This window comes from Castor canadensis, chromosome 2 (genome assembly GCF_047511655.1).
Source record: "Castor canadensis chromosome 2, mCasCan1.hap1v2, whole genome shotgun sequence".
Lineage (NCBI taxonomy): Eukaryota > Metazoa > Chordata > Mammalia > Rodentia > Castoridae > Castor > Castor canadensis.
This window is the reverse complement of record NC_133387.1, coordinates 50,716,169-50,741,408: the sequence shown is the minus strand read 5'-3', so window position 1 is coordinate 50,741,408 and position 25,240 is coordinate 50,716,169. Positions and strand designations below refer to the sequence as shown.

General features: G+C 35.2%; 1 protein-coding gene and 1 pseudogene across 7 annotated transcripts in view; both read left to right on the top strand.

Moving 5' to 3' along the window:
- Akap9 (A-kinase anchoring protein 9) overlaps positions 1-25,240 on the top strand; it is a 156,226-nt gene that overhangs the window by 12,776 nt on the left and 118,210 nt on the right. For 5 of the 7 annotated variants that reach the window (XM_074064766.1, XM_074064765.1, XM_074064764.1 and 2 more), the window contains exons 2-7: positions 7,749-7,991; positions 11,478-11,522; positions 17,678-17,731; positions 18,087-18,257; positions 19,223-19,378; positions 20,211-20,408. In XM_074064766.1, the coding sequence (XP_073920867.1) occupies positions 7,749-7,991; positions 11,478-11,522; positions 17,678-17,731; positions 18,087-18,257; positions 19,223-19,378; positions 20,211-20,408 (867 nt within the window). The remainder of the gene's footprint in view (positions 1-7,748; positions 7,992-11,477; positions 11,523-17,677; positions 17,732-18,086; positions 18,258-19,222; positions 19,379-20,210; positions 20,409-25,240) is intronic. The other 2 variants (XM_074064769.1, XM_074064763.1) reach the window with 1 other exon arrangement.
- On the top strand, positions 11,533-17,671 carry LOC109696872 (heat shock protein HSP 90-beta-like; annotated as a pseudogene).

The window sequence follows — 25,240 nt, the reverse complement described above, 5'->3', positions numbered from 1 at the left end:
TTTATGACAACTATGAATTGTCATTTCGCCTCTATTTTTAGATTAAACTTCGTACTACGTGGAGACTGGATAAGGTTAGAGGTGAAAGGTGAAGTGCTGTTTTCCTCACTGTTCATTAATAATGGAGATGGCAGTGAAATGAAGCAGAGGTGGGTGGCATCTGAACAGCATTGCCAATTCTGAGCAGAGATGAAACTTCTTGTAGGTAGGCAGTTTTATTATCCTTTTAAAAATGGTTATATTAACACATGGGTCCCTGATAATTTTTATTAGTAATATTCCTTACAAATCTGTGGGGGAGGAAGCACAGAAGATCTTTCAAAGAAGAAAACAATCACCCATTGTCTCATAATCCACAAGTAATCAATTTAAAACAATTTGTTTACTAGGTTGAGGTGATGCCTGCTTGTAACCTCTGCACTCAGGAGGCTGAGATAGGAGGATTGCAAATTCAAGGGCAAACTGGGCTATATAGGGACTTCTAGGCCAGCCTAAGTCACATAGCAGGATCCTGTTTCAAAACAAAATAATTTGTTGTTTTTATTGTTTGTTTCCATGCATATGTATGTTTTAAACTTCACTTAATGCATACTCGCAGGTTTTTGTTTTTTGTGTCTTTTTTTTTTTGCAGTTCAGGATTTGAACTCAGGGCCTTCAGCTTGCTAGGCAAGCACTTCTACCACTTGAGCTACACCTCTTCCCTTTTTTGCTTTAAGTTACTGAGATAGGGCTTATGCATTTTGCCCAGGCCTGCCTCACACATGATGATGCCTCCATGTAGCTAGGATTAAAAGGGTGACTTGTGTGTTGAGATGAGGTCTAGCTAACTTTTTGCCTGGGCTGGCCTCAAACTTTGATCCTCCTGATCTCCACCTCCTTAGTAGCTGGGATTACAGTCATTGAATCACTTCGCCCAGCAGTTTCTTCTTTTTGCCCATTTTTATTTTGAGGACATTTTCCCACATTAAATTTTTGAAAACATTATTTTTGACAGCTCATAATATTACATTGCATATTTATACCGTGACGTAACCATGGACCTAATATGTCATCTTAGTTTTAAGAAAATGAGTATTCTCAAGTTCTGAGAAATAATGTCTAAAATTATTGTTTAATGGTACCTCTTTGCTATATAAAAATCAGTTTTTTTTTAACTCAACAAATATTTGAGAGCCTATGTGTAGCTATTGTTCTAGGCCTAAGAGTATATAAGATTTGATTTTGCTCAAAAGAAAATATCCCTGCCTTCCTAAAACTTACTTTCTAGTTATTTTTCTGAAACTGTAAGACTTCATATAATTAGTAACATGAAGCTAAAATAAAGTGATTTGTTCTAAACATCATTTGCATAATTCCATTTTTTTCTTGTTTATCTCTTTTCATTTGAGATAATTTAATAACAGTAGTTTCTTGTTTTTTTCAACTAACAGTTTACAGTGTTTCATAATGTATGTCATCGTTGTACAGTTGAAGAAACTGAGCTCTGTGGAGGTTAAGTAGCTTGTCCAGTGTCACATAGCCAGTTTGTTAGTCTTTGTATGTATAACAGTCCAGTACTGTATTATATGCAATCTAAATCTTCTTGAAATTCAACAAATACTTGCGTCTACTATATGCCAGGCAATGAAATGCAATAATAAAGTATGCAAAATTAACGTGATTCCTGAAGCTGCAGAATCTGCTTATTTTCTTCTTACACATGAAAGTGTTCAAACATTTTTATTTTTTTTTTTCAACAGCACTGGGGTTTGAACTCAGGGTTTCAGTGCTCGCTAGGCAGGCGCTGTATACCACTTGAGCCACTCCACCAGCCCTCTTTTTTGTGTTGGGTATTTTTGAGATAGTGTCTCATGGACTGTTTTCCCAGGGTTGGCTTCAAACTGAAATTCTACTGATCTCTGCCTCCTGAGTAGCTAGGATTATGGGTGTGAGCCACCAGCACCTGGTCAAATCCTTTATTTAAAAAACAAAAAAGCATTACATTGCATGAGATTACAGGACAAAAATATATTCAGTGGCTCAATAATGTAGTCTTATGGCCTTTTCCATTCTTGATTTCTGTAAGTCTATTTGGCACTGTTATTGTCCAGTAGGGCTTTATTTTGTTTTGTTTGTTTTTGCTTTTTGAACAGACTCTTTCTGTTAGCCAGGCTAGCCTCAAAGTCTTGGACCAAAGTCATCCTCCTGTGTTAGCCTCTTAAGTAGCTTGAGGTTACAGTGCCTGGTTTGTACCTTGTTGGTAATTGTTGGAAAATATGCTTCAGAGCATCCTTAAAATCATGCTTTTGTCTGCTTTGCTTTCAGTTGCCCTGCTTCAGTATAGGTACAAGTGGTCTTTAGGTCAATTGTAATCTTTTTGTTTCCATACTTAGATCACTAAAGTTTTGTTGTAACAGTTTATATAGCATTCTTGTTTATTGTTCATTAAGAAATATTTTAAAAGGTTAAAACAGCACTGACAAGTGCAAGTTCTGACATGTCACATAATTAGAATTAATTAGGATTTATTAAAATTTCTATAGAAAAACATGAAAAGTCATTCCATAGCTTTTTAAAATACTGTAAAGACTTCATATTTTGTAACATTCTCTTTGTGTGTGTGTGTGTGTGTGTGTGTGTGTGTGTGTGTGTGTGATGGTGTCATCTTTGGTTTTTTTCCCTTATAAAAAGATACTTGTCAATTTGGTGACTTTATTTGTTCATACCTTTAAGGTTAGTGTCTAGAATTGTGAGGTATAATGACAAATGAAGGAAAAGAGAGCTAAGAATACACAGAAAGCAAATTGATACAATGGGAAGTTGGATTTGAGTCATATTTTCCTTTTGTCTTGCCACTTACTGATTATGATTTTGAGCAGGTAATTCATTTTCATCTTTATATCTCAGCTCCCACATTCTTGACTCAATAAGGTGTTTTCTGACCCTGTTTATATCCCCATCCAAATTAAGTCTTTCAGTTGCAGGCTCTCATAATACTGTACTTTTTCTTCACAGCACTTTTTGTCACTTGAAATTACATATATCTGTATTTTATTTGTTTAATTTTGTTTTTCCTTCTGAATTACAATTCATGAGAACAGAGGGGGTTTTTTTGTTTGTTTTTAAAAATCTGTTTCATTCATCACTGTGTATCCTACCGTAGCCTTAGCATACCTGGACACATGATAAGCAGACAATAAATGTTGAATAAATAAACTACATATTTATTCCCTAACATGCCAAGTTATAGCCTTCACAGATGCAAAACTGTACAATTGCATCTCTTCTTTGAGAAAATCAGGACAAGGGAGGTTCCTATAACACCTCTTACATACATCCAGGACTATCGAGTTTAACAAATCTTACTCAGACCTTTGCTATTTATTTCTCACAGTTCAGTGAAGTGACAGGTTGGCATATACAAAAAGGTACTACTTTTAGGACCATATATTTTGACTCGTGTCTAGCAGAGAGCCTGGCACATAGTAAACACTCAGTGAACATGCACATTAACCTAAGCACATTAGCACTAGTTTTTGTTTGAAGTGACATAAAAATTTGGCATGTTTTTATGGCATTTTGAAAATTCATTATTTTATTGAGAATGATCATTTATAAAGTTACAAATCTTAAGTTTAGGAATAGATTTGTTATTTATATTTAGTCATTTATTCATGTTCCCCATAGAGTAAGACATTTGCTTGATTTGAACCAGTTTTGAAAGACAAGTGTATATGGATACAATATCTTTCCAGTAAATCTTGCAACTATTTCTGTGATTACATATGTTAACATTTTTATAATTGGCTTCCAAATGACAAACACAGATGGCTGTAGTCTGAATTTTTGGCATGTTTTAGAATAAATGTTTTCTCAGTAAAGTGCATCATTTCAGTATCAGATGGTTACCTAATTGAGTAGTGTTTTTTGCTTATCTGCTAGCATACCTTTTTTTAAAATTTAAAATAAAAATAAGTATAAGAAATTAAATACGTGATGTGATCTTGTTCCTTCTCTCATTTTTTCAAACAGGACTCTTGCCAGAAAGCTGTTGTGTATATTATTTTTCTGAGAATTTAAGTTGTTTTGATTTTTTTTCTTGGTAGAAGAGAGAGATTATAGTGAGGATTATTTTTGTTTTCATTCGTTTAATAAATAACTAGAAAGTTACTATTTTTTAATCCTTAAGTCATAGAACCTTTAAAAAGTAGAATTAAGTATGTGTCATATCATCTTAGTTCTCAGGTTCTGTGAAGCAGTGCTTAAAACTATGGCTTAGCCAGGCACTAGTGGCTCATACCTGTAATCCTAGCTATTCAGGAGGCAGAGATCAGGAGGACAACAGTTCAAAGCCAGCTCAGGCAAATACTTTGCAAGACCCTATCTCAAAAATACCCATCACAAAAAAGGGCTGGTGGAGTGGCTCAAGGTATAGGTCCCGAGTTCAAATCCCAGTACCAGAGGGAAAAAAACCCAACAAAAAAACCTCCCCCCAGAAAAGACTATTTACATAGTGGTAACTTTTCTGTAAAAGATAATTTTCCCCTGTTTAATTCAAAATATATTTATTGAGCATGATTCGAGGCTTTGAATATATAGAAGTAAGCTTACCATGGAGCTTACCTTCTGGTTAATTGTTCTGAAAAAAATAATATGGCTTCCATATGTTAGCATTATAGGCCTAAAACAATGTCTTTGTTTTGTTTTGTTGGTAGTACTGGGGTTTGAACTCAGGACCTCATGCTTGCCAGGCAGGCACTCTATCACTTGAGCCACTCTGCCAGCCCCTAAAACAATGTATTTATAATTTTATGTCCTGAGAAGGTGATTCATTCTAAATACTAAAGTAGATGCATTCTACTTTTTATTCCATGTCTGTCTGCTGTCTTTTTTCATTTGGGTTCATATAGTAATGAATAGTGTTACCTCAGAGGTTTTTTTTTTTAAGTCAAACTTTTTATAATTCAAGGTTTTATTTTTTCTCCTTTGTTACATACATGCACATCTGAATAGATATCATATATAAACTATATAACTTAACAGAATTGTAATTTTAAGCAAAAATTTCATCTTTACACTAATATATTCTGCTGTCTAAATGTATTCTAATGCAGACAACACAGTATTTCAAGAAGTTTCTGAAATTGAGTATAAACATATTAAGAATGTTATTAATATATTTTGGCATTACATTCTCTTTGAGGGATCTTCCCTTTTTAAATGATGTGCCTGGACTTCTGATTCTGTTTATAGATCATATATTTAATAGTATTTTAGTTTACAACATCTTAATAATGTTCAAATAAAGACAGATAGAGGCAACTGGTCTTGCACCCATTCCTTAAGCAGACACGAGTTGAAATAATGGGTAGTTGATAAACAACTAGAATAAAATTAAATGTGAAAAGTTTTTATGTTTTATAATGCTAGTGACTAGCTGCTGTTTCTCATTTCTTTTTTCATTTTCATTTTCCTGCCTACCTGCTTTCCTTCCTTCTTTCTTTTTTCATTTGAGACAGAGTATATGTAGCCTGTGATGGCCTCAAACTCTGGGTCCTCCTGCGTCGGCCTCTCAAGTGCTGGGATTACATGTGTGTGCCACCATGCCTGGCTGTCATTAGCTATTTTTTTGTTTGTGTGTGGTACTGGGGCTTGAACTCAGGGCCTACACCTTGAGCCACTCTTTGAGCCCTTTTTTTGTGTTGGTATTTTTGAGATAGGGTCTCACAAAGTATTTGCCTATGCTGGCTTCGAACCACTGTCCTCCTGATCTCTGCCTCCTGAGTAGCTAGGATTACAGGTGTGAGCCACTGGTGCCTGGTTGCTATTTTTGATTTATGAATTAAATATCTTTATTTAGTAAATAAGACAAGCATATCTATATATTTTTCTTTGACTACAGCAGATTGAGGGTAAGAATACTATGTTATTTATAGAAAATATATTTTTGTCACATATTTTAATAGTTAATAGCATTGACATCAATACCAAGAATGCTTTAATATTGCATAATAAAGCCATTTTTGTAATTGGTCTAATTAATAGTTATTCTAATTGTATATTCCCTCTATTTAAGGCACAGAGGAACTTGCACCTGGTCTTCTTTTGCTTTTCTCAGAGTGATTAAAGGGCTCAAATTAAATTTGGGACTTGGTCATTTGTAGTTGTTTCATGTAAAAATCAGAACATTTACTGCATAAAAAAGGAAATTCAAATTAGCAAAAGGAAAATCACCTGTAATCTCAACTCCAAACATACACCAAAGTTGTTATGGGTACATTCTATGCCCGTGAATACATTATTAAAATTCAAGCTAGATATAATTGTTGAAGGCCATTTGTGTGATGCCTTCCTTGTCTTTATTAAGAAGAGGTGTACATAGTCTTCCTTTCATAGAAAAGTAATTATACTGCAGTACTATTTCATACCTATTAGTGTGTCACGAATTTATTAGAACTAATGGTTTGCATTAATATTTTAATATGGATTCACTGTAGTTATCCAGTGTTGCTTAAAGTGTGTATTGTGTCCTTCTCATTTTATTTTTTAGCAGTATTGGGGTTTGGACTCAGGGCTTTACACTTACTTGCTAGGCAGGTGCTGTACCACCTGAGCCATGCTTCAGGCCCTTTTTGCTTTAGTTATTTTTTGGGTATGGTCTAGCATTTTTGCCTGGGACTGGCTTTAGATGGCAGTTCTCCTACCTATGGACTCCCTTCATAGCTAGGACTGCAGGCATGTGCCACCATGCCCAGCTTATTTGATGACATGGGGTCTCCCTAACGTTTTGCCATGGCTGGCTTAGAACCTTGATCCTCCCAATCTCTACCTCCTGAGTAGCTGGGATTATAGAAATGAGCCACTGCACCCAGCCATACTTGTGATTTTAGATGATGATGAGGTGTTTTATGTATATTCTGGTTCAGTGTTAAAAAAAAAAAAAAGCACTGAATAGTACTGTAAGAAAATTTTTACTTTTTCCTGTTTTCTTCCTGCTTATGATGGCCATATTTGATGCTCTTTTATCCCCACAACACTTTTAGCACTTGCCCATTTCTTTTATAGCCTTCAACAACTTCTAAATTTTAATAATGGATTTGTCATTTTTTTTCATTTTTATTTCTTTTTAAAAATAAAATCACAAGTGAGACTGACTTTTAATTTCTAACAAGGATTAAAAGTCTCCTTTTAAAAGTAAATTTAAATAAGAAAGGTACACTAGTTAGAACATATTAAGTAATGGCACATAAGTGGCACTAGGATATGGCAGAAGTCTTGATGACATGCAAATGATTAAGGGCTGGTACACAGTAGTTATAAAATTTCAGTTATTTTAAACTTTTTTCCTTTATAATTAAGCCTCAGTGACCATTTTTTGAGCTAAATCTTTTAGCATAAAGTAATTGTTTTTAATATAAAATAGAAATCCTAGAAATTTCACAAAGTAAATGTACTTGGAACTCCTTGTGTATGAGTGTCAATAATCTTAAATCCAGAGATTATACTCTTACCTTACCACACAATGAATTTGAGCACCTGTTTCCTCTTATTCCACCTACCTTAGCTAATTTCACAAATTACATTTTAATTTTTACTTCTCATTCAGAAATACCTAGTTTCTTTACAGTCCAGTAGTTATTTATTTTGTCAGTATTTTTCTTTAGTGATAGCTTGGTCTTTTAAAGAAAGTGACCCCAAAGCTACTTTATTCTTAATGGCAATAAAGAAAAATTCTTTGATGATAATGGCACTTTTCTTTGTTTCTGTAGCTTGCCCAGTTTCGACTAAGAAAAGCTCAATCTGATGGGCAGAATCCTCCCAAGAAGCAGAAAAAAAAAAGAAAAACCTCAAGCTGTAAACATGACATGCATGGCTTGTGTATTGATCAGAGCAATGAGATGTACGTAAATAGTTCTCAGGGGGTAGAATCACCCGTGACTCCTGATCCTGCAGTAGCGAGAACTCTGCACAGTGAAGAAATGATCAAGCATGACCAGGTCTTCTCTGTTGAAGTAAGTATTTATCCAGGTGTTTAAACCAGATAGTTCTAGGTTTGCTTTGTTTTGTTTTGGTAGTACTAGGGTTTTAACTCAGGCTTTGCGCTTGCTAGGTAGGTGCTTTACCAGTTAAGTCATGCAGTCAGTTCTAAATCATATAGTTCTAAATAGACAGTAGTTGCAATGAAAACAGTCATTGGTAGCCCATGCAATTTAATCATGATTTTTGTAAATTTCAGTAATCTAGTGACTAAACAACTAGAACTGAAGTATTTAGTAACCTCTGAGAGTGCTATTGTGAGTTTCATTCAATAAACATTTATTGAGTAACTGTAGTACACCAAGGATTACAAAGCAATCGTTTGTATTACCAGCAATACAAAGATCAGTGTGACAGTCTATGCCCTTTAGTAAAGTGAGTTTACTGGGGAAGGCTGATGTAAATATGTGCAGCAGAGCTATGCTAGCAACAATGCACATGGTACTCCGTAGACCATAGGGAATGCCCAAGTCCCTTATGTATGTTATTTGGGAAGATTTCTTGGAAAGGGCAATAGAACTGAGTATTAAGTATGGGTTGAAGTTAGCTAGAGGGAAAAAGTGGGGAAAGTACTCTCTGTGCAGAAGAAACAGCATTTGCAAAGACTGTTCTATGAACTGGAAACCATAGGTAGTTTGGTTTTAAATGGATCACAAAGTGATGGAATAGGGTGGTGGCAATGGTGAAGATCTGGAGATGGCACCTGGCCCATGACCCATACTAGGTGCTCAGTGAATGTTAATTCTACCAATAACCCCTACTCTGCTTAATGATGTAACTTTCTGGGGCAGATGAAGGGAAGTTAAGAGTGCATTGAGATGGTTGAGCCATTAACCGAGATCAGGCCAGAGAAGAGTGAGTTGCTTAGGAAGATGAGTATTGGACAGGGAAGATGATTATGCTATGGCATATTTATGTGGAAACAGCAACATTGTGATAGACAGTAATTTGAGCTTTATTCAAGAGTCAGGTAGCAGTAATAGAGATATACTGTTCATGATAAGAATGAGAGAGTCCTCTCAAAAGAATAAGAATACAGTGTAAAAAGAAGGCTGGAGAGCTGGGTGTGGTAGTGCATGCCTTTAATCCCAGCACTTTGGGAAGGTTAGGCATGAGGCTCACTAGTTTGAAGCCAGTCTAAGATGCACAGGGAAACTTTGCGTCAAACACACACGTGCGCGCATGCGCACACGTGTGGAGGGATGGAACCCTGGAAATGTAACTATATTTGGTATGTAATAATTATTCATTCAAATACAGGCAATTCCTGTCATCTTCCATAGCTGAATTCTATAAAGTTGCTATTAATGCTGAATTAGTGACTACTGAACCATTGTTCCTAGGAAAAATTAGATTTAGGTTCCTGTGAGCCACTAGTCAATTTGTCAATTGATAAATAATCTTGTTTTATGTATGTTTCTGTTTCAAGACCCTTTATTAGTATATGTTGTTGATTCAGTAACAGTGAACTGTGGTTAATGAATCAATAATACGTATGTACTGAATTGTCCATATATATATATATAAGTTGGAGACCTTGAATCAGAAACACACATAAACAGTATGACTTGTGCCTAAACCGTGCTTATCTAACACACATTTTCTCCATAAGGCACATCACAACTTTCCTCCTCTTAGAAGCACTAGATAACACTTCAACATTACACTTGGGGTCATTTTTCACAGTGAAATAATCAATAAAATGCATAAAAATGTGAAAAATATGCCACTACATAGATCCTGAACAATAGTTTACATTATGAAAGTTGAAACAAGAAGGCGAAGTGTTGCCTGTTCTGTGTCATTTAGGAATCCCTGTCTTAAGTGATTCAATTTTTCACTGTTCTGCTCATGTCCGCAAATGACCATGTAAGTGCTGTGACTATTGATTTGGGGGTTACAAATAAATTTTATTGAGGAGGTGAATTCAAAACTACAGGATCTGAGTAATGAAGAGCAGCTGTATTCTTAGATATATAATCTTACTCTATAGTGTTTTGTTTGTTTGTTTCGGGAACTAGGGATTGAATCCAGGGCCTCCCACTTGCTCTGCAAGTGTTCCTCCACTTGAGCCATGCTTTTAGCACTTACTTTCCTTATAGTATCTTTGATACACAAAGTTGTTAATTTTGAAAAAAGTGGTGAGAGCAGACATCAGTTTTTTACCTCGAGTATTCTATTAACTTACAGAATAGTGTAGAATATATACATTGAGTTTTTTGTAGGTGCCCTTTACCAGATTGGGGAACTTCCTTTCTTCCTGATTCATAGAGTTTGTTATGTATCTATCTTTCTATTTTAATTTTTTGCTGTGCTAGGGATGAAATCCAGAGTCTTGGGCATGCTAAGCAAGTACTCTACCACTGAACTACACCCTCAGCCCACATTGAGTATTTTTGTCATGGAGCAGTGTTGAATTTTGTTAAATGCTTTTTCTGTATCTATTGAGGTGACAATAACACAAAAACTTTTAGTACTGAAAAAAGATATTAGAAAAGAAATAATTTCAAACATTTAAAAAATTTTTTATCTTAATGGCTTTACGTGTGATCTTTTTCCTAGTCTTCATACTGAATAATTTCAATTGACATAATTTGAAGCTTGGTTATTCTTTCTTCTTGTTTAGATCTGCTCTTGAGTTATTTAGTGACTTTTTCATTTGTGATTGTTTTCAATTTGTTATTTTTCTTATCAACTGCAGAACTTCTCTTTGGTTCTCTTAAAATTCCTTTCTGTTTGGTGTGGCATAGTTCTTATAATTTTCTTTATAGTTTTTTTAGATGTTATTTTGTTTAGTTATTTGATAAACAGTGTTTAAAATAACCAATTTTAAGTCTTTGTCTAGTAAATTCAATATCCGTATTTCCATAGGGACAATTTCTGTTTATAGACCATTTTTCTTGCATACAGGCCATAGTTTTCTTTTTCTTGTGTCTTGTATTTTTTTAACTGGACATTTAAAATAATACAATGTGGCAATCTTGTTTATAATTTGGTTTGAGGATATACTTTCTTTGATGCAGAGCAAATATTTGGGTTCTTCACTATAGTTTTAGCATTTTGAATGCAATAACTATCTTGTTAACCATTTTATTTTCTATTCCAGTTTGTAATACATAATATACTCTTACCATTGACTATGGTACATGTTTGATATAAATAACGTCCTCATTACTTAAGAACCATTGTTGTAGAATTTCAGAATAGAGACAAGCTTATTTCTATTTCTGGTATCAGTTACTACTTCATGGAGAAGGCTAACTTGGATCTTGATCTTAGATGTTGAATAACATTTCCATAGGTTTCGATAAGAAAGTCAACAGTGACAATTAACGTTTGTTTAATGAAAAGGGAGAAACTCTGTGAGTCTCATACTAGATTGGGAATGGGGAACAGAATAAGCAATATTTAGCAGTTTAAAAAAAAGTCATAATTGTAACTGGTTTTTTATTTTGTTTTAGCCGGAAAGTGAAATTTCAACCACAGCAGATGATTATAGTTCAGAGGTAAGACTAACATAATGTCAAATGTCATAAGCAAAATCATATTTTATATTTTTTCTACTTTATTTCATATAAATTTACATGCTTCTATTGTACTTTTATAAAAATAAAAAAATAACAGTTACTTTTGTATGGCTAGAAAACCTACAGTATGTTTTACTGTTCTTTCTCTTTTTTTTTTTTTTTTTCCCATCACTGGTGTTTGAACTCAGGGCTTTGCGCTTGCTAGGGAAACATTTGACCACCTGCTGCCAACCCTTGTTGTCCTGGTTATTTTGCAGATAGTGTCTCACTTTTTGCTGAGGCCAACCTGGACTGAAATCTTCATATTTTACACTTTCCACTATAACTTGAGATGATAGGTACACACCACTACACCCAGCCTTTTTCCATTGAGATGTGGTCTCAAGAACTTTTATGCCTGGGCTGGCTTGGAACCCTTATCCTCTGAATCTCAGCCTCCTCCCTACCTTGAAATGACAAGTATGTACCACCATGCCCAGCTATTGTTTGAGTTGGAGTCTCACTAACTCTTTGCCTGGGGGCCTCAAACTGTGATCAGTCCTTTCTCAGCTTCCCAAGTAGCTAGGATTATAGGTGTGAGCCAGTGGTGCCTGACTTTTTTCTCAGATTTTTAGATGAACTTTTACTTGTTGAATAGCATGGTCCTATATTAGATAGAAGTACTGTTTTAGTTTCTGGGAAAATGCTTGATATTGGGTTTCTAGAATATATGACCATTACAAGGTATCATTATTTAGCACAGTAAAAATTTTATAATATAGTATATTTTGTTTTAAGTAAAGCTTTTTACAAATGCTCAAATTCTTGTTAACCATATGAAAGTTTTTTGACATTCATAATTATTTTAGGTGATAAACTATAAAATAGGCATTGTCCTCTTTAGGAAATATCTTCCTTTTATATTGGTAATAAATATACATCATTTTGATATCTTACTCTTTTAGATATAATTGTCATTTCTTTGGTCCAGAGTTAGAGGACATAGAAAAACTATTCCTTACTCTGAATGCTTCAGCAACTTAATGCATTCCATAAGTCTCAATTTATTGTAAACGTCAAAACCCTTTATGTTCTTCATTTAACTTATGACAGCTTTATATACAGGAACAAAAACTTTGACATTTAGAAGTTTGATGTCTAAAAGCTGAGAATATACTTAGTCTGATCAGAAAAATTATTAACCAAGTTTAAATAGATAAATTGGTATCTGATTTATGCTATGTAAAGTTGCCATTATGGGAAGTATCTTGATTTAAAATCAACACTTGCCATTCAGAATCTGCTCTTGTGACTTTAAGACTTATTTATGAAAACACTGTTTTGTCTTTCTTGACTGGAAGTTTCAGATGCTTTGGCACCTGAACTACCTATATTTTTGAGTCACCCAAACTCCACAAAGTTCATTTTTTCTTTATACCAAAGTGAAATTTTGTTATATGCCAGTTGGCTATAAGTGAGACCATACTATATGTACCCATGAAATTTAGTCAACATTTATAGTCATTTCCTTCCATTGGGATACAGAGCATAATTTAATTCTATTAACTTGATTCGAAAAGTTAGACTTCAACAAGTGGTAATATTGGAAATTCTTGTTATAGTAAGACACTGTTTGCCTCAAATTTTAAAATTAGGCTGATGGGGATTATTATAAGGTCCAAAAATGTATTGAAGTTATATCTTTATGATACCTAGTAAATACGTATTTCAAAGCATTATATAAGCATTGCAGATAAAATTTAGAATAGCTATCATACTTGTTTACAGTAAGAAATATATATAATTTCATATGTAGACATAATGTAGTTACATATATGTGGTTATATACATGAATAAATATATACATATACACATATGTATGCTTTTCAAACAAGTTTCAAGAAAGATAGTCTTACAAAAAGACATATCCTGTGATACCTGTTTGTTATTTGATGATCACAAAAACTATATTAATTCACTGCCTTAGAGTTTGGGAAAATCTTGAATATCTTTTTTTTCAATCTTAAAAAAGATTGAAAAAGATACAGTTTGAGTCACCCTTGCACAGCCTGAGTGCCACATGTGAATCAGACACAGTCCTGGTCCACTCTGCTCTCTGGTACTTGCAGCGCCTTTCATTCAAAATGGCTGAAGAAGCATACCATGCAAAGGAGGAGATGTTCTGGCAAAAACATCTTACATCACTTATCATCAGTACCTTCCATTTCAGCTAGGAGAATTTTCTTCTGGAGTTGACCTCTAAAAATTCTGATGCTTTGGACAAGGTTTGCAATGAGAGCCAAACACACACTTCCTGTTAGACAATGATAAAGAGCTGAAAATTGACATCTTCATCAACCCTCAGGAATGCAGTCTGGCTTTGTGGGATACAGGCATTGATATGACCAAGGCTGATCTCATATAATTTGGGAAACATTGCCAAGTATGGTACTAAAGCATTTGTGGAGGCTCTTCAGGCTGGTGCAGATATTTCCATGACTAGGAAATTTGATGTTGGCTTTTATTCTGCCTTTCTGGTGGCAGTGAAAGTAGTTGTAATCACAAAGCATAATGATGATGAATAGTATGCTTGAGGGTCTTCTGTTGAGAATCCTTCACTGTATATGCCAGTTACAGTGAGCCCAATTGGCTAGGTGATCCTCCACCTTAAAGAATACCAGAGGCTAGGTGAGTGGCTCATGCCTGTAATCCCAGCTACTTGGGAGGAAGAGTTTGGGAAGATCACTGTTTAAGGCTAGCCCAGGACAAAAATTAGCAAAATCTTATCTCAACAAATAAACTGGGTATTGTGGCATGAGCCTCTTGATTCCAGCTATGCAGGAGACAGGTAGGAAGATCATGGCCTGAGGCTAACCTGGCAATAAGCAAGACCCTCTCTGAAAAACAGCTAAAGTAGCTAAAGGGCTGAGGACATGGCTTGAGTTGTAGAGCAACTGCCTAGCAAGCACAAGGCCCTGAGTTCAAAGCCTAGTACCACCAAAAAATATACACATAATATATAAATATTTACATATATATGTATATATTTTTGGCCAGTACCACCAAAAACAAACAAAAAACAGAGTACATAGAAGAGAAGCAAGTCAAAAAGGAGGTGAAGGAGCACTTATAGTTCATAGGCTGTCCCATTACCCTTTATTTGGAGAAGGAACGAGAGAAGGAAATCAGTGATAATGAGGTACAGGAAGAGAATTATGATGGGGAGAAGCCCAGGATTGAAGATGTAGACTCAGATGAGGAGGCTGACAGCAGTAAGGATTGAAAAAAAAGAAAACCAAGATTAAGGAAAATTATTTTGATCAGGAAGAATTGAACAAGACCAAGCCCATTTGGGTCGAAAACCCTGACTGTGTCACTCAGGAAGCTATGGAGAATTCTACAAGAGCCTCACTAATGACTGGGACGATCACATGGCAGTTAAGCAGTTCTCTGTAGAAGGACAGTTGGAATTCAGGGCATTGTTGTTCATCCCTTGACAGGCTCCTTTTGACCTCTTTGTGAACAAGGAGTAAAAACAACAGCATCAAATTCTGTCCCCTCATGTGGTCATCATGGACAGCTGTGTTGAGTTGAGAGTACCTTACCTTTATTTATGGTTTGGTTGACTCTGAGGGCCTGCCCCTAAACATCACCTGAGAAATGCTCCTGGAGAGCAAACTCTTGAAAGTCATTCACAAAAACATTGTTAAGAAGTGCCTTAAACTCTTGTCAGAGCTGGTGGAAGATGAAGAGAACTCTGAAATTCTGTGAGGCATTCTCTAAGAATCTGAGACTTGGAAATCCATGAGGATTCTAGTAGCTGGAGACACCTTTCTGAGCTTTGCAGTCTGGAAATGAGATGGCTTCTCTGTGTGTGTATGTCTGTCTGTCTGTCTGTCTTTTCTGTAAGTATTTTTTGAGTTGAATCTTGAATTTATACCCCACTTGGCCTAGACTGTGATCGTATTTATGTTTCCCATATAGCTGAGGTGACAGGCACATGCTACTACAGCCAGCTTTCATTGATAGAGATTGAGAAGGAATCTTGCAAACTTTTTGTCTGGGCTGGTCTTGAACTGTGATCCTCTTGATCTCTACCTCCTGAATGACTAGGTGTAAGCCACTACACCTGGCTTGTCAGAGTATGTCTCTTGCATGAGGAGACACAAATCCATCTGCTACTTAATGGTGAGAGCAAGTTGCAGCCAGCCAACTCTGCTTTTGTGAATCAAGGCTTTGAGGTAGTATGTGTGACTAATGAGCCTATTTGATAACTACTGCATGAAGCAACTCAAGGAATTGATGGGAAGAGCTTGAACTCAGTTACAAGAAAGGCCTAGAGCTACCCAAAGATGAGGAGAAGAAAGTAAAGGAGAGCAAGGTGAAGTTTGAGATCTTCTGCAAGCTCATGAAAGAAATGTTGGATAAGAAGATTGAGAAGGTAATTATTGCCAGCACACTTATGTCTTCACCTTGCTGCATTGTGACTATCATCTGTGTCTGGCAGCCAATACGGAGTGAATCATGAAGACTCAGACACTTTGAGACAGCTCTATAATGGGCTACATGATGGCCTAACAGCACCTGAAGGTCAACCCTGGTCACCCCATTGTGGGACAGTATAAAGTTTGCTTAACTAAATCTTTAATTTAGTTCCTCTTTAAGGAATTAGACTGAACATTGGATGGAAGGTATTAGATTCAATTTATTATAAGTAGACAACAATACATAATAAGATAATTTAAAGACTGTCCTTTGCTAAATGTGATGTTTGAAGATATTTGTAAACACCCATTTTATTTCACTGTTACTCTAAAGTAAAAATTTTAATCTGCTAAAATCAGAATGCATTGTCTCTGAATCAAGAAATGTAATTAAAATTTAGCAGTTGAAAAAGAAATTGAAATGAAATATAACTTAAGTGTTATAAATTATATTAATAATCTTAATAGGGTTAGCACTCCTGTCTTCTAATAATTTTCACCAGTTATTATAATGTGTTATTATAAAAATTTTGTTTTCTTTTGGCTTTTTTTTTTCTTCCAAGAATTACCCTTAGGATAAATGGAAAATAATTAAGATAATTAAACTCTGATTAAAACTTTTTTTTTTAACACCTTAAGCCCCTTTTTAACATCAGCCCTTTTTTGTGATGGGTTTTTTCAAGATAGGGTCTTGCAAACTCTGCCCAGGCTAGTTTCAAACTGCGATCCTCCTGATCTCTGCCTCCAGAGTAGCTAGGATTATGGCATGAGCCACTGGCACCTGACTGGAAAAAACTCTTGATCAGGATTTTCACCTTTTAAAGTATGGCTCATGCAGATCTAATCCTAATCCTAGCTGTGTATTTCTACAGTAACAACTTCATTATTTTAGATTCTGTTTATATAGAATTGTGACTAATTAAGATACATGCAAGGATGGAGTTGTTTTCCGTAATGTTAGTGGGAAAGAGGGAATTATTATGTGAATTAACTGACCTGAAATTAATTTCTCATGAGGTAAAATCTGGAGACATAAGTTCTGTTATTCTTCTTTCTCCTACCACAAAATACCTGTGATAAACACAGATGATGATGTATTTTAAAAAATCCCCAAGCCCTCCACATGTATCTGGTTGGAATAAAGATTAGTAGTACTAGCTAGCCCCAAAGGAAAGTTCTTAGGTGGGAGTTGGGGAGTGTCTTTTTTTCTCTCTCTTTCATTCCAGTTGGTTTGCCTATCAGCCTTCAAGAAATTTATATCAGCAAATGGTTTTACTTGAAAATGAACAGGGCTTGATGAAAAAACAATTATTTAAATGATTTTAAGGAAGGATTTTGTTGAAAAGGATCTAGTAACTTGAGGTTTATAGTTATCCTTCTAAAGACTGAATAGAAAATACACTTAGTTAAAACTTTAATTTAAATGAAAATCTATAGAATGGTGTGTTTTGCATTGTAAGCACTCAGGTGTTTGAGAAGTGATTGGCATTTTAAATGATTGTGATGTCTTTTGGATACTACAATTAAATTTAATCAGCATATCTTTTTTTACCAATGAGACATTTTCCCTAATCATAAAAGACAAATAAACACAGGTAATAGAAATGTTATTGTTAGATAAATTAAATTCAGTTTAAGATCATAATGTATCAGGAAATTGTTTTTATACAGGTAAATGGTTGCAGTTTTGTGATGAAAACAGGAAAGCCTACAAATTTATTAAGGGTACAGTATTTAAACAACTCACAGTACTAATGTTTTGTATTATTTTAAACCATCTGGCTTACTAACAGAGCTTTTTTCTGCATGTATTTCTTTCTGTTTGTGATTTTTCAGTGCTTTTAATGTTTAACAAAACAAATGTTTATCTGTAACACTCCATTGTTACAAAATTTGCTGCTGTCCTGTTTATGCTCTTAAAGTATATATCACATAAACAAAAGTAGGTTGTCATACTAGTAAACTTCCAGGAGACGAGGGTGTTTTTAAAGTGGACTTTGCTATGGAATTCAATATTTGAATCTTTCTCCCTGAGGAAAGTTGCTAGTAGTGAATTATTAAAAACCTTGGGTTTATTTAGGAAGAAGAATTTGGCGTTGATGATTCTTATTCTGAACAAGGAGCACAGTACAGTCAGACCCACATAGAGATGATGGAAAATGAATTGGCTGGCAAACAGCATGAGATTGAAGAGCTAAACAGAGAACTGGAAGAAATGAGGGCCACCTGTGGGACTGAAGGACTGCAGCAGGTACGTTTACTTCTATGGCTTTTGGTTCCCTACTCAAAAAACAAAAACAGGAAATTTGAATGATAATATATGTACACTCTTTAAAATGGGGTCTTAAAGGGTAATTTATGGTCATCTCATAATTTTTGTGCTTGGACATAATATAAACCATCCCATTTGAGACTAGGATTGCACTAACAGGTAATATTTGGACTTTTTTTTTTTTTTTTTTTTTGCAGTACTGGGTCTTGAACTCAGGGCCTTCACCTTGAACCACTCTGCCAGCCCTTTTTTGTGATGAGTATTTTCAAGATAGGGTCTTATGAATTATTTGCCTGGGCTGGCTTTGAACCACAGTCCTCCTGATCTCTGCCTCCTGAGTAGTTAGGATTACAGGTGTGAGGCACCAGGGCCCAGCTTATGGACTTCTTTTATTTAATATTGCAAGATAGCCAGAAAGAAATCCGTAGGACAGATGTTTTTCTAACTTATGGCAAAACTGCAAAAAAATTATGACTTAAACCTATCAAGAATGTCAGTGAGTCCTTGATTGTGCTCTCTGTAGTTAAAGGACATCTGTTGTCCAGACCAGGTAGTTAGGAGATCAAGATGAAATCAAATATTGAGGAAGGTTTCAGAGAACATACTTCGGTTTCAGCCTTTTCACAAATAAGTTGGGATTAAACCTATTAGTATTGTCTAGGAACAGATTGGAGCACCCTAAAATGTAAAGGCACTTGTTCTTCTAGAAGTAGATGTATAGAAAAGCTGGGCCAAATGTATTTTTTCCTTAGGCAGATAAAATTTTTAAAAATTGATGTGGAAACAAATTGTGAGAAGCCAGTTACCTTCAAATATGGAAGGTTGCTTAAAAATTGAAAGAATTCCACCAATGTGTTTTGAGTCTCATATTTTTGAAAAACAATAATAAATTTTGTTTTGAAAAAGTAAGCCCAGCACCTAATCTTTTTACTGGTTTCCTTTAGTTACAAGAATTTGAAGCTGCCATTAAACAAAGAGATGGCATCATAACACAGCTTACTGCTAATTTACAACAAGCAAGAAGAGAAAAGGATGAGACAATGAGAGAATTTCTAGAGTTGACAGAACAAAGTCAAAAATTACAGATTCAATTCCAGCATGTAAGTATTAGTAGAACAAGATTTACTAGATTTTTTAGTAATGAATTAAATTTTTTCACTTTCTAGAACAAATTTAAATTTGTTGCAAAGCCATTTGCTTATTGTATTATATTAGAAAAGTTAGCGAATATGTATTGTATGTTAAGCAAAAATTTAACTCATACTTACTAAGAGGTTTCCTGCTGTTACTTTCTTTGTACTTCTTCCCTATCTCTGTTTTGAAATCCTACAAAATCTTACCAGGCTGACTAAGATTTTTGTAGAAATTAACTTTTGCCAACTCTGGTATGGTTTTATTTTAGTTAGGTTCTAAAAATGGTAACTAGACTGAGTATATTCCCTTACTTTTAGTTATAGCCACAGGAATCTTATTGCATTAATCAGGGTTTCTGATAGCAAGTAACAGAAAACAATCCAAAATAGCTTAAGCCGAAGGGAACAGTTTAAAGTACAAGGCTTGACTTGCAAAAACAAAATCAGGCCTTCGAAGAAAATTGGAACTAGGGTCCAGAAAGTCACTGGGAATCCAGGGGGTACTCTTTTTCAGTCCCTCCTTCTTACTGAATGTCTGTCTCAGTCCCGTTTCCCTTACTAGACCTACTTTCTCTTCTTTATCATGAGAGAGATAATTTTTTTGGCTTAGTCAGTCATGACAGCCTGTTGCTTAAATCTCAAGCCTATAAAGTAAGCTGAATTCCCAGAGAACTAGTGTGAACTGAGTGATGCCCTAAAAGATTCTACAAAAATCTCAATCAGCCTGATAAGAATGACTCTGTTCTCTAACATAATCATTCCAGAATTTGATATTTTGAGGTTCCTTTCTATTTTTAAGTTACAGGCTAGTGAAACTCTGAGAAACAGCACTCATAGTAGCACAGCTGCAGATTTACTACAAGCCAAACAACAGATCCTCACTCATCAACAACAGCTGGAAGAACAAGACCATCTGTTAGAAGATTATCACAAAAAGAAGGAAGACTTCAAAATGCAAATTAGTTTTTTGCAAGAGAAAATTAAAGTATATGAAATGGTATGTTTATTTGAAGAGAAAGTCAGCCAGCTTGTAGCAGCTTTGTAATTTAAAGTTTTTTATGGGCCAGGTGCTGGTGGCTCACACCTGTAATCCTACCTACTTAGGAGGCAGAAATCAGGAGGATCATGGTTTAAGGCCAACCTAGGCAAATAGTTCCTGAGACCTTCTCTCAAAAATACCCAGCACAAATGAACAGAGCTAATGGAGTGGCTCAAGTGTCAGAGCGTCCGCTTAGCAAGTGTGAGGCCCTGAGTTCAAACCCCAGGACTGAGGGAAAAAATTAATGAATGTATTTTTTGTATTGTGTTATTTTATGTTTTATGCACATAATATAAAATTTCATAATTAAGATAAACTCCTTGAGTATGTAAAATAATTTATTTCTAAAGCAATTAGAAATCTCAGTTAATGCAGTACTATTCATTGTGTTCCTTCAATGTGATCAATGTGTTAAAGTGAATTCTCAGGAGAATCTAAATTTATAAGTAGAATTTCTGCCTTTTTTTTTTTTTGCAATCTAAAAGTATTTCCACTTATTTTAGCCATGATTCTTAAAATTCTGAAAGTATTTCCTGAACAAAATGAAATTTTATGGATTTCAGTTAGAAAAACTGAATGATTTGATTCTCTTTACTCACATAGGTTATGTTCTAGTTATTGGAAACTTACTTAGCAAATAAGTGCTCCTGTGTGGGTGGGATTATGGATTATAAATTCAAATCCTAAGAAGAATATCCTGGTAGGGTCTACTTTTCTTGTTTTTCAAAAGAAATTTTCAAAATTCAGAAGTCATCTACTGCAAGCTTTCCCACTAACAGGTTGCAGGAGTTGCAATTCAAAACCTGTCCAATTGGTCCAGGGTCAGAGCTTCTTATACTGACTACACTGCCCTCTACCGGCTGCATCCTCTGGTTCTCTCTGGAAACAAGGCAGTGTAGTTACCTTGTTTGACCACAGCTGAAAACAGGTGTCCAGTAATTCAAACTTTATTCTACTCTGCACATCTGAAAATGATTCTGAAAGCACAATCATTGTTGACTTTGGGGTTGCAAATAAATTTTAGCAGTTAGGCAGATTTGCAAACATAGAATTTGTGAATATTGAGTATGGGTAGTGCATGGAATGCATTACTTTTTTTTTTTGGTGGTAATGGGGTTTGAATTCAGTGCTTTGTGCTTGCAAGGCAGGTACCTACTGCTTAAGCCATGCCTCCAGCCCTACAGAATGTTTTATAAATTTAGAAGATTCTTCTATAAGAAGTTGAGAAATACTGTTTGGATAATAATAAAAGTATTAGCTAGCATTTATTAAGTACTTGCTCAATAACGGGCAGTATTCATAGCATCTTACATAAACTAGCACACTGAATCATCACTACAACCTTGTGAAATAGAACCATTATTACCTTCATTTTATAAATGAGGACACTAAGATGAGGCAAGATGAAGGAAATTGTCCAGTGTCAGGTAATGAGTTGGGAGAGCCAGATTTTAAACTGTGTTTGTCTGAGTGTAGAGATTTCTCTTTGAAGAATAGAAAATATACAAATTGAAGACAGTGAAATTACAAAAAGGGCACTGTTTACAACTAAGGTAATTTAAAAATTGCATAGATATCCATAGAACATCTGTGTTGTAGCAGACCCTTGTAAGACATATAATGATGCTTACAATATGCCCTTTTTCTCATTGAAGCCATTCAGCCTCAAAATAATTGAGTTATGCCATGCACCCACAAAATAAGTGTAGGTAGAAAGGTGTTTTGAAAGTTCTGAGTGGATCTGGCTTCATGAGAGAAGAGATTCAGGCTTTAGCAGGGAGATGATATTTGAAATAAATGTGTAAATTGGAATAATCTCTTGTTGATTATATTTTTCCCCAGAAATTGTCATAATGTACAGAACACATTATCTAGTTAGTACTTCTTTGATTAATGACTGAGTAAATTACAAATCTCAGCTATTAGAGATGAGTGGGACATTTTAGACAGGGTGGAGTAGATATGATCCAGGCCGAAACGTGTTGAAAATGTAGAGGAAGCAAAAATAATTTGTCTAGAAAGCAGTAGCCTTTGAAAATGAGTCTTCCCAGGGAATAAGATTAGAAAGATAGTCTAGGTCTAGGTTAGAAGTGCCTGGATATTGTATTTATTATATTTAGTAGGTGGGATGACTTGAGATTATTTAAAATTCAAGAAATTTATTTTAGTATGAGGAATAGCCTTTGTTTATTTGAATGTTGGCAAGCATACTCAAAACTCTTTAATTACATATATATCTTTAGCTCTTTCTCTCTCTCTCTCTCTCTGGAGGTACTAGGGTTTGAACTCAGAGCCTCACATTTGCTAGTCAGATGCTTTACCACTTGAGCCATACCTCCAGCCCTTTCTGCCGTAGTTATTTTTCAGAAAGGGGCTCACAGTTTTTGTCCAGAACTGGCCTCAATCCATAATCCTCCTACCTACTGCCTCCCACATAGCTGGGATGACAAATATTTGCCACCTTGCCCAGATCATTTATTGAAATGAGGGCTTGCTCACTTTTAGCCAAGACTGGCTTCAAACGTTGATCCTCATTTCTGCCTCTCAAGTAACTGGAATTACAAGTGTGAGCCACTGCACCTAGCCTAATTTCTCTCTCTCTCTTTTTAAATTCTTTTGAGTAGTTCTATCAGAGCAGCTAAGGAACTAAGACAGTAGGGTCACAGTTGAAAATGTTTTGGTTCCCTAGACAGTTGGGGTCAAAGGTTCTTTCTCATTCAAATCCTCTAAACTTCCCATGGTACAGTAGTTGCAAACAGGAAGTGTCTTGTTTCCCACTCTCTCACGTATGTTTCCAAAAATAGAAGGATTGTATCTCCAGTCACAGGGTCATCAGAATTAGTGATTTAAAACCATGTTCTTTGAAATAAGCAGTAGTACTTAATAGTTGAATGAATTGTTACTATATATAATTTTATCACATGTTTTATGAGGGGACTCCACCATAAAGTCAAGAAGTGGGATGGTGGAGTGGCTCAAGTGGTAAGAAACACCTGCCTAGCAAGTGTGAGGTGCTGAATTCAAACCTCATTCTGAAAAAAAGAAAAAAGGAAGTAAAAATGTTAATAACTTTTATAGCAATGTTGACATTTTTCAAAACTAGTTATTTAACAATTTGAGAGTGACTATCATGTATTGATTACTTTTTTATAGGTTCCAAATACCTTACAGATTTCTTTCTTATTTATAATCATATCTGTATATAGCACAGTAAGAATCAAATATGTTAATATATTTATTTTAGCCTCAAACACATTCTTTGAGATAGAGGAAATAATACTGAATTGTACAGATGGAAATGCCAGGATTAAGTGATTAACCTAATTAACTAATGCCATAGTGTAGTGCAGAAATTAAAGTAAGAAAACATAGCGTGTGGTAATAACATTTGGTGACATTGAATGGGATATGTGACACCAAGACAAAACCTGATAGAACTTTGATCAAGAGACTGTTCAGGATATCATTCATTGCCTTGGTTAACTTATATAATGCATAATCTCTTGGCCTTTGATTTGTAGGCTCAGAAGTCTTTTTTTCTGTCAACTGAGACTTCAACTATATCAGAGGTGAACTCAGATTTTCCAAATTCAAGAGGCTATTTAAAGCTTGACTACAAGCTGCATGAGAGGCAGAGATAGGAAGATAACAGTTCAAGACCAGCTTAGGCAAAAAAAAATTAGCAAGACCCTGTCTCAAAAAACAGACCAGACATGGTGGTACACTGCTGTAATCCCAGTTACTCAGGAGATGGAGGTGGGAGGATCACTGTCTGATGATCACTGTTTGAAAAACAAACTAAAGCAAAAACTGCTGGGGGTGCATGGCTCAAGTGGCAGAGCCCCTGCCTAGCAAGCAAGAGATCCTGAGTTCAAATCCCAGTACTGCCAAAAAAAAAAAAGAAACCCTAAATATAAGAAAATTTATTTACAATGAGAACTAAGAACACTTATTTTTCAGATTGATTGGATTTTAATTTCTTTCCATGTACAAGTGAATTTAAAAAGCCAAATAGTAATTTTAAAAGTTGTTTAATGAGCATAAAATTAAGGGATGTTGGAGGAATCAGATGTTGAGTGGCATTCTACTGAGATAACCTGATGTATCCATCTCAGTAGTGTTCCTACCTATACACTGAAATTCTTAAATGTTGTTTGCAACAATTCCCAGTTTTGCTTTCAACATTAGGCATAGTTTTTCTAGAGCAACCAGAATACTTGAAGGCTGATGGTACCTTGGTCCTTCTATGTGGGGTGTACTTGAATGGGTCGGGCCAAGGTTTCCCTTTGAGCCTTTCCTTTTGCTAGGCTTTAACATTTTTTCTTTCAATGTGTTCATACATTCATTCAAGGTGCCTTTAAGTCCTGTTTGCCAAGGACTACTGTCCCCTTAAGGTAATTTTACTTACCTGCTTATACTTTGATCAATTCTGTGGATTTTATTTGTGGTTGGGATTACAGCCTTTAACTACTTACCAAAGCAACTAAGTAACTGAGCCAGAACTTTGCCCAAGGTTCTGCTGGATTTGTTATTCTGATATAATTGTGCTAATGAGTATACTTGGTGTGTATGTCTAAGCTTAGCATCGATTCCAGAATTGAGTCCTCAATAAGAAGTAGGGAGAAGTATTTCTTCAAATTTCTGTTTAACTAAAAGTCTAGGGCCAAGGTAACATGCCATAAATACTGTAGCTGTCTTACCTATCCCTAAATTTCTGATCCACTTAAGAGCCCAGGAATGACATTAAAGGAGACCATAGGAATCTTTTCCTTACTATTGTTTTTCTAATT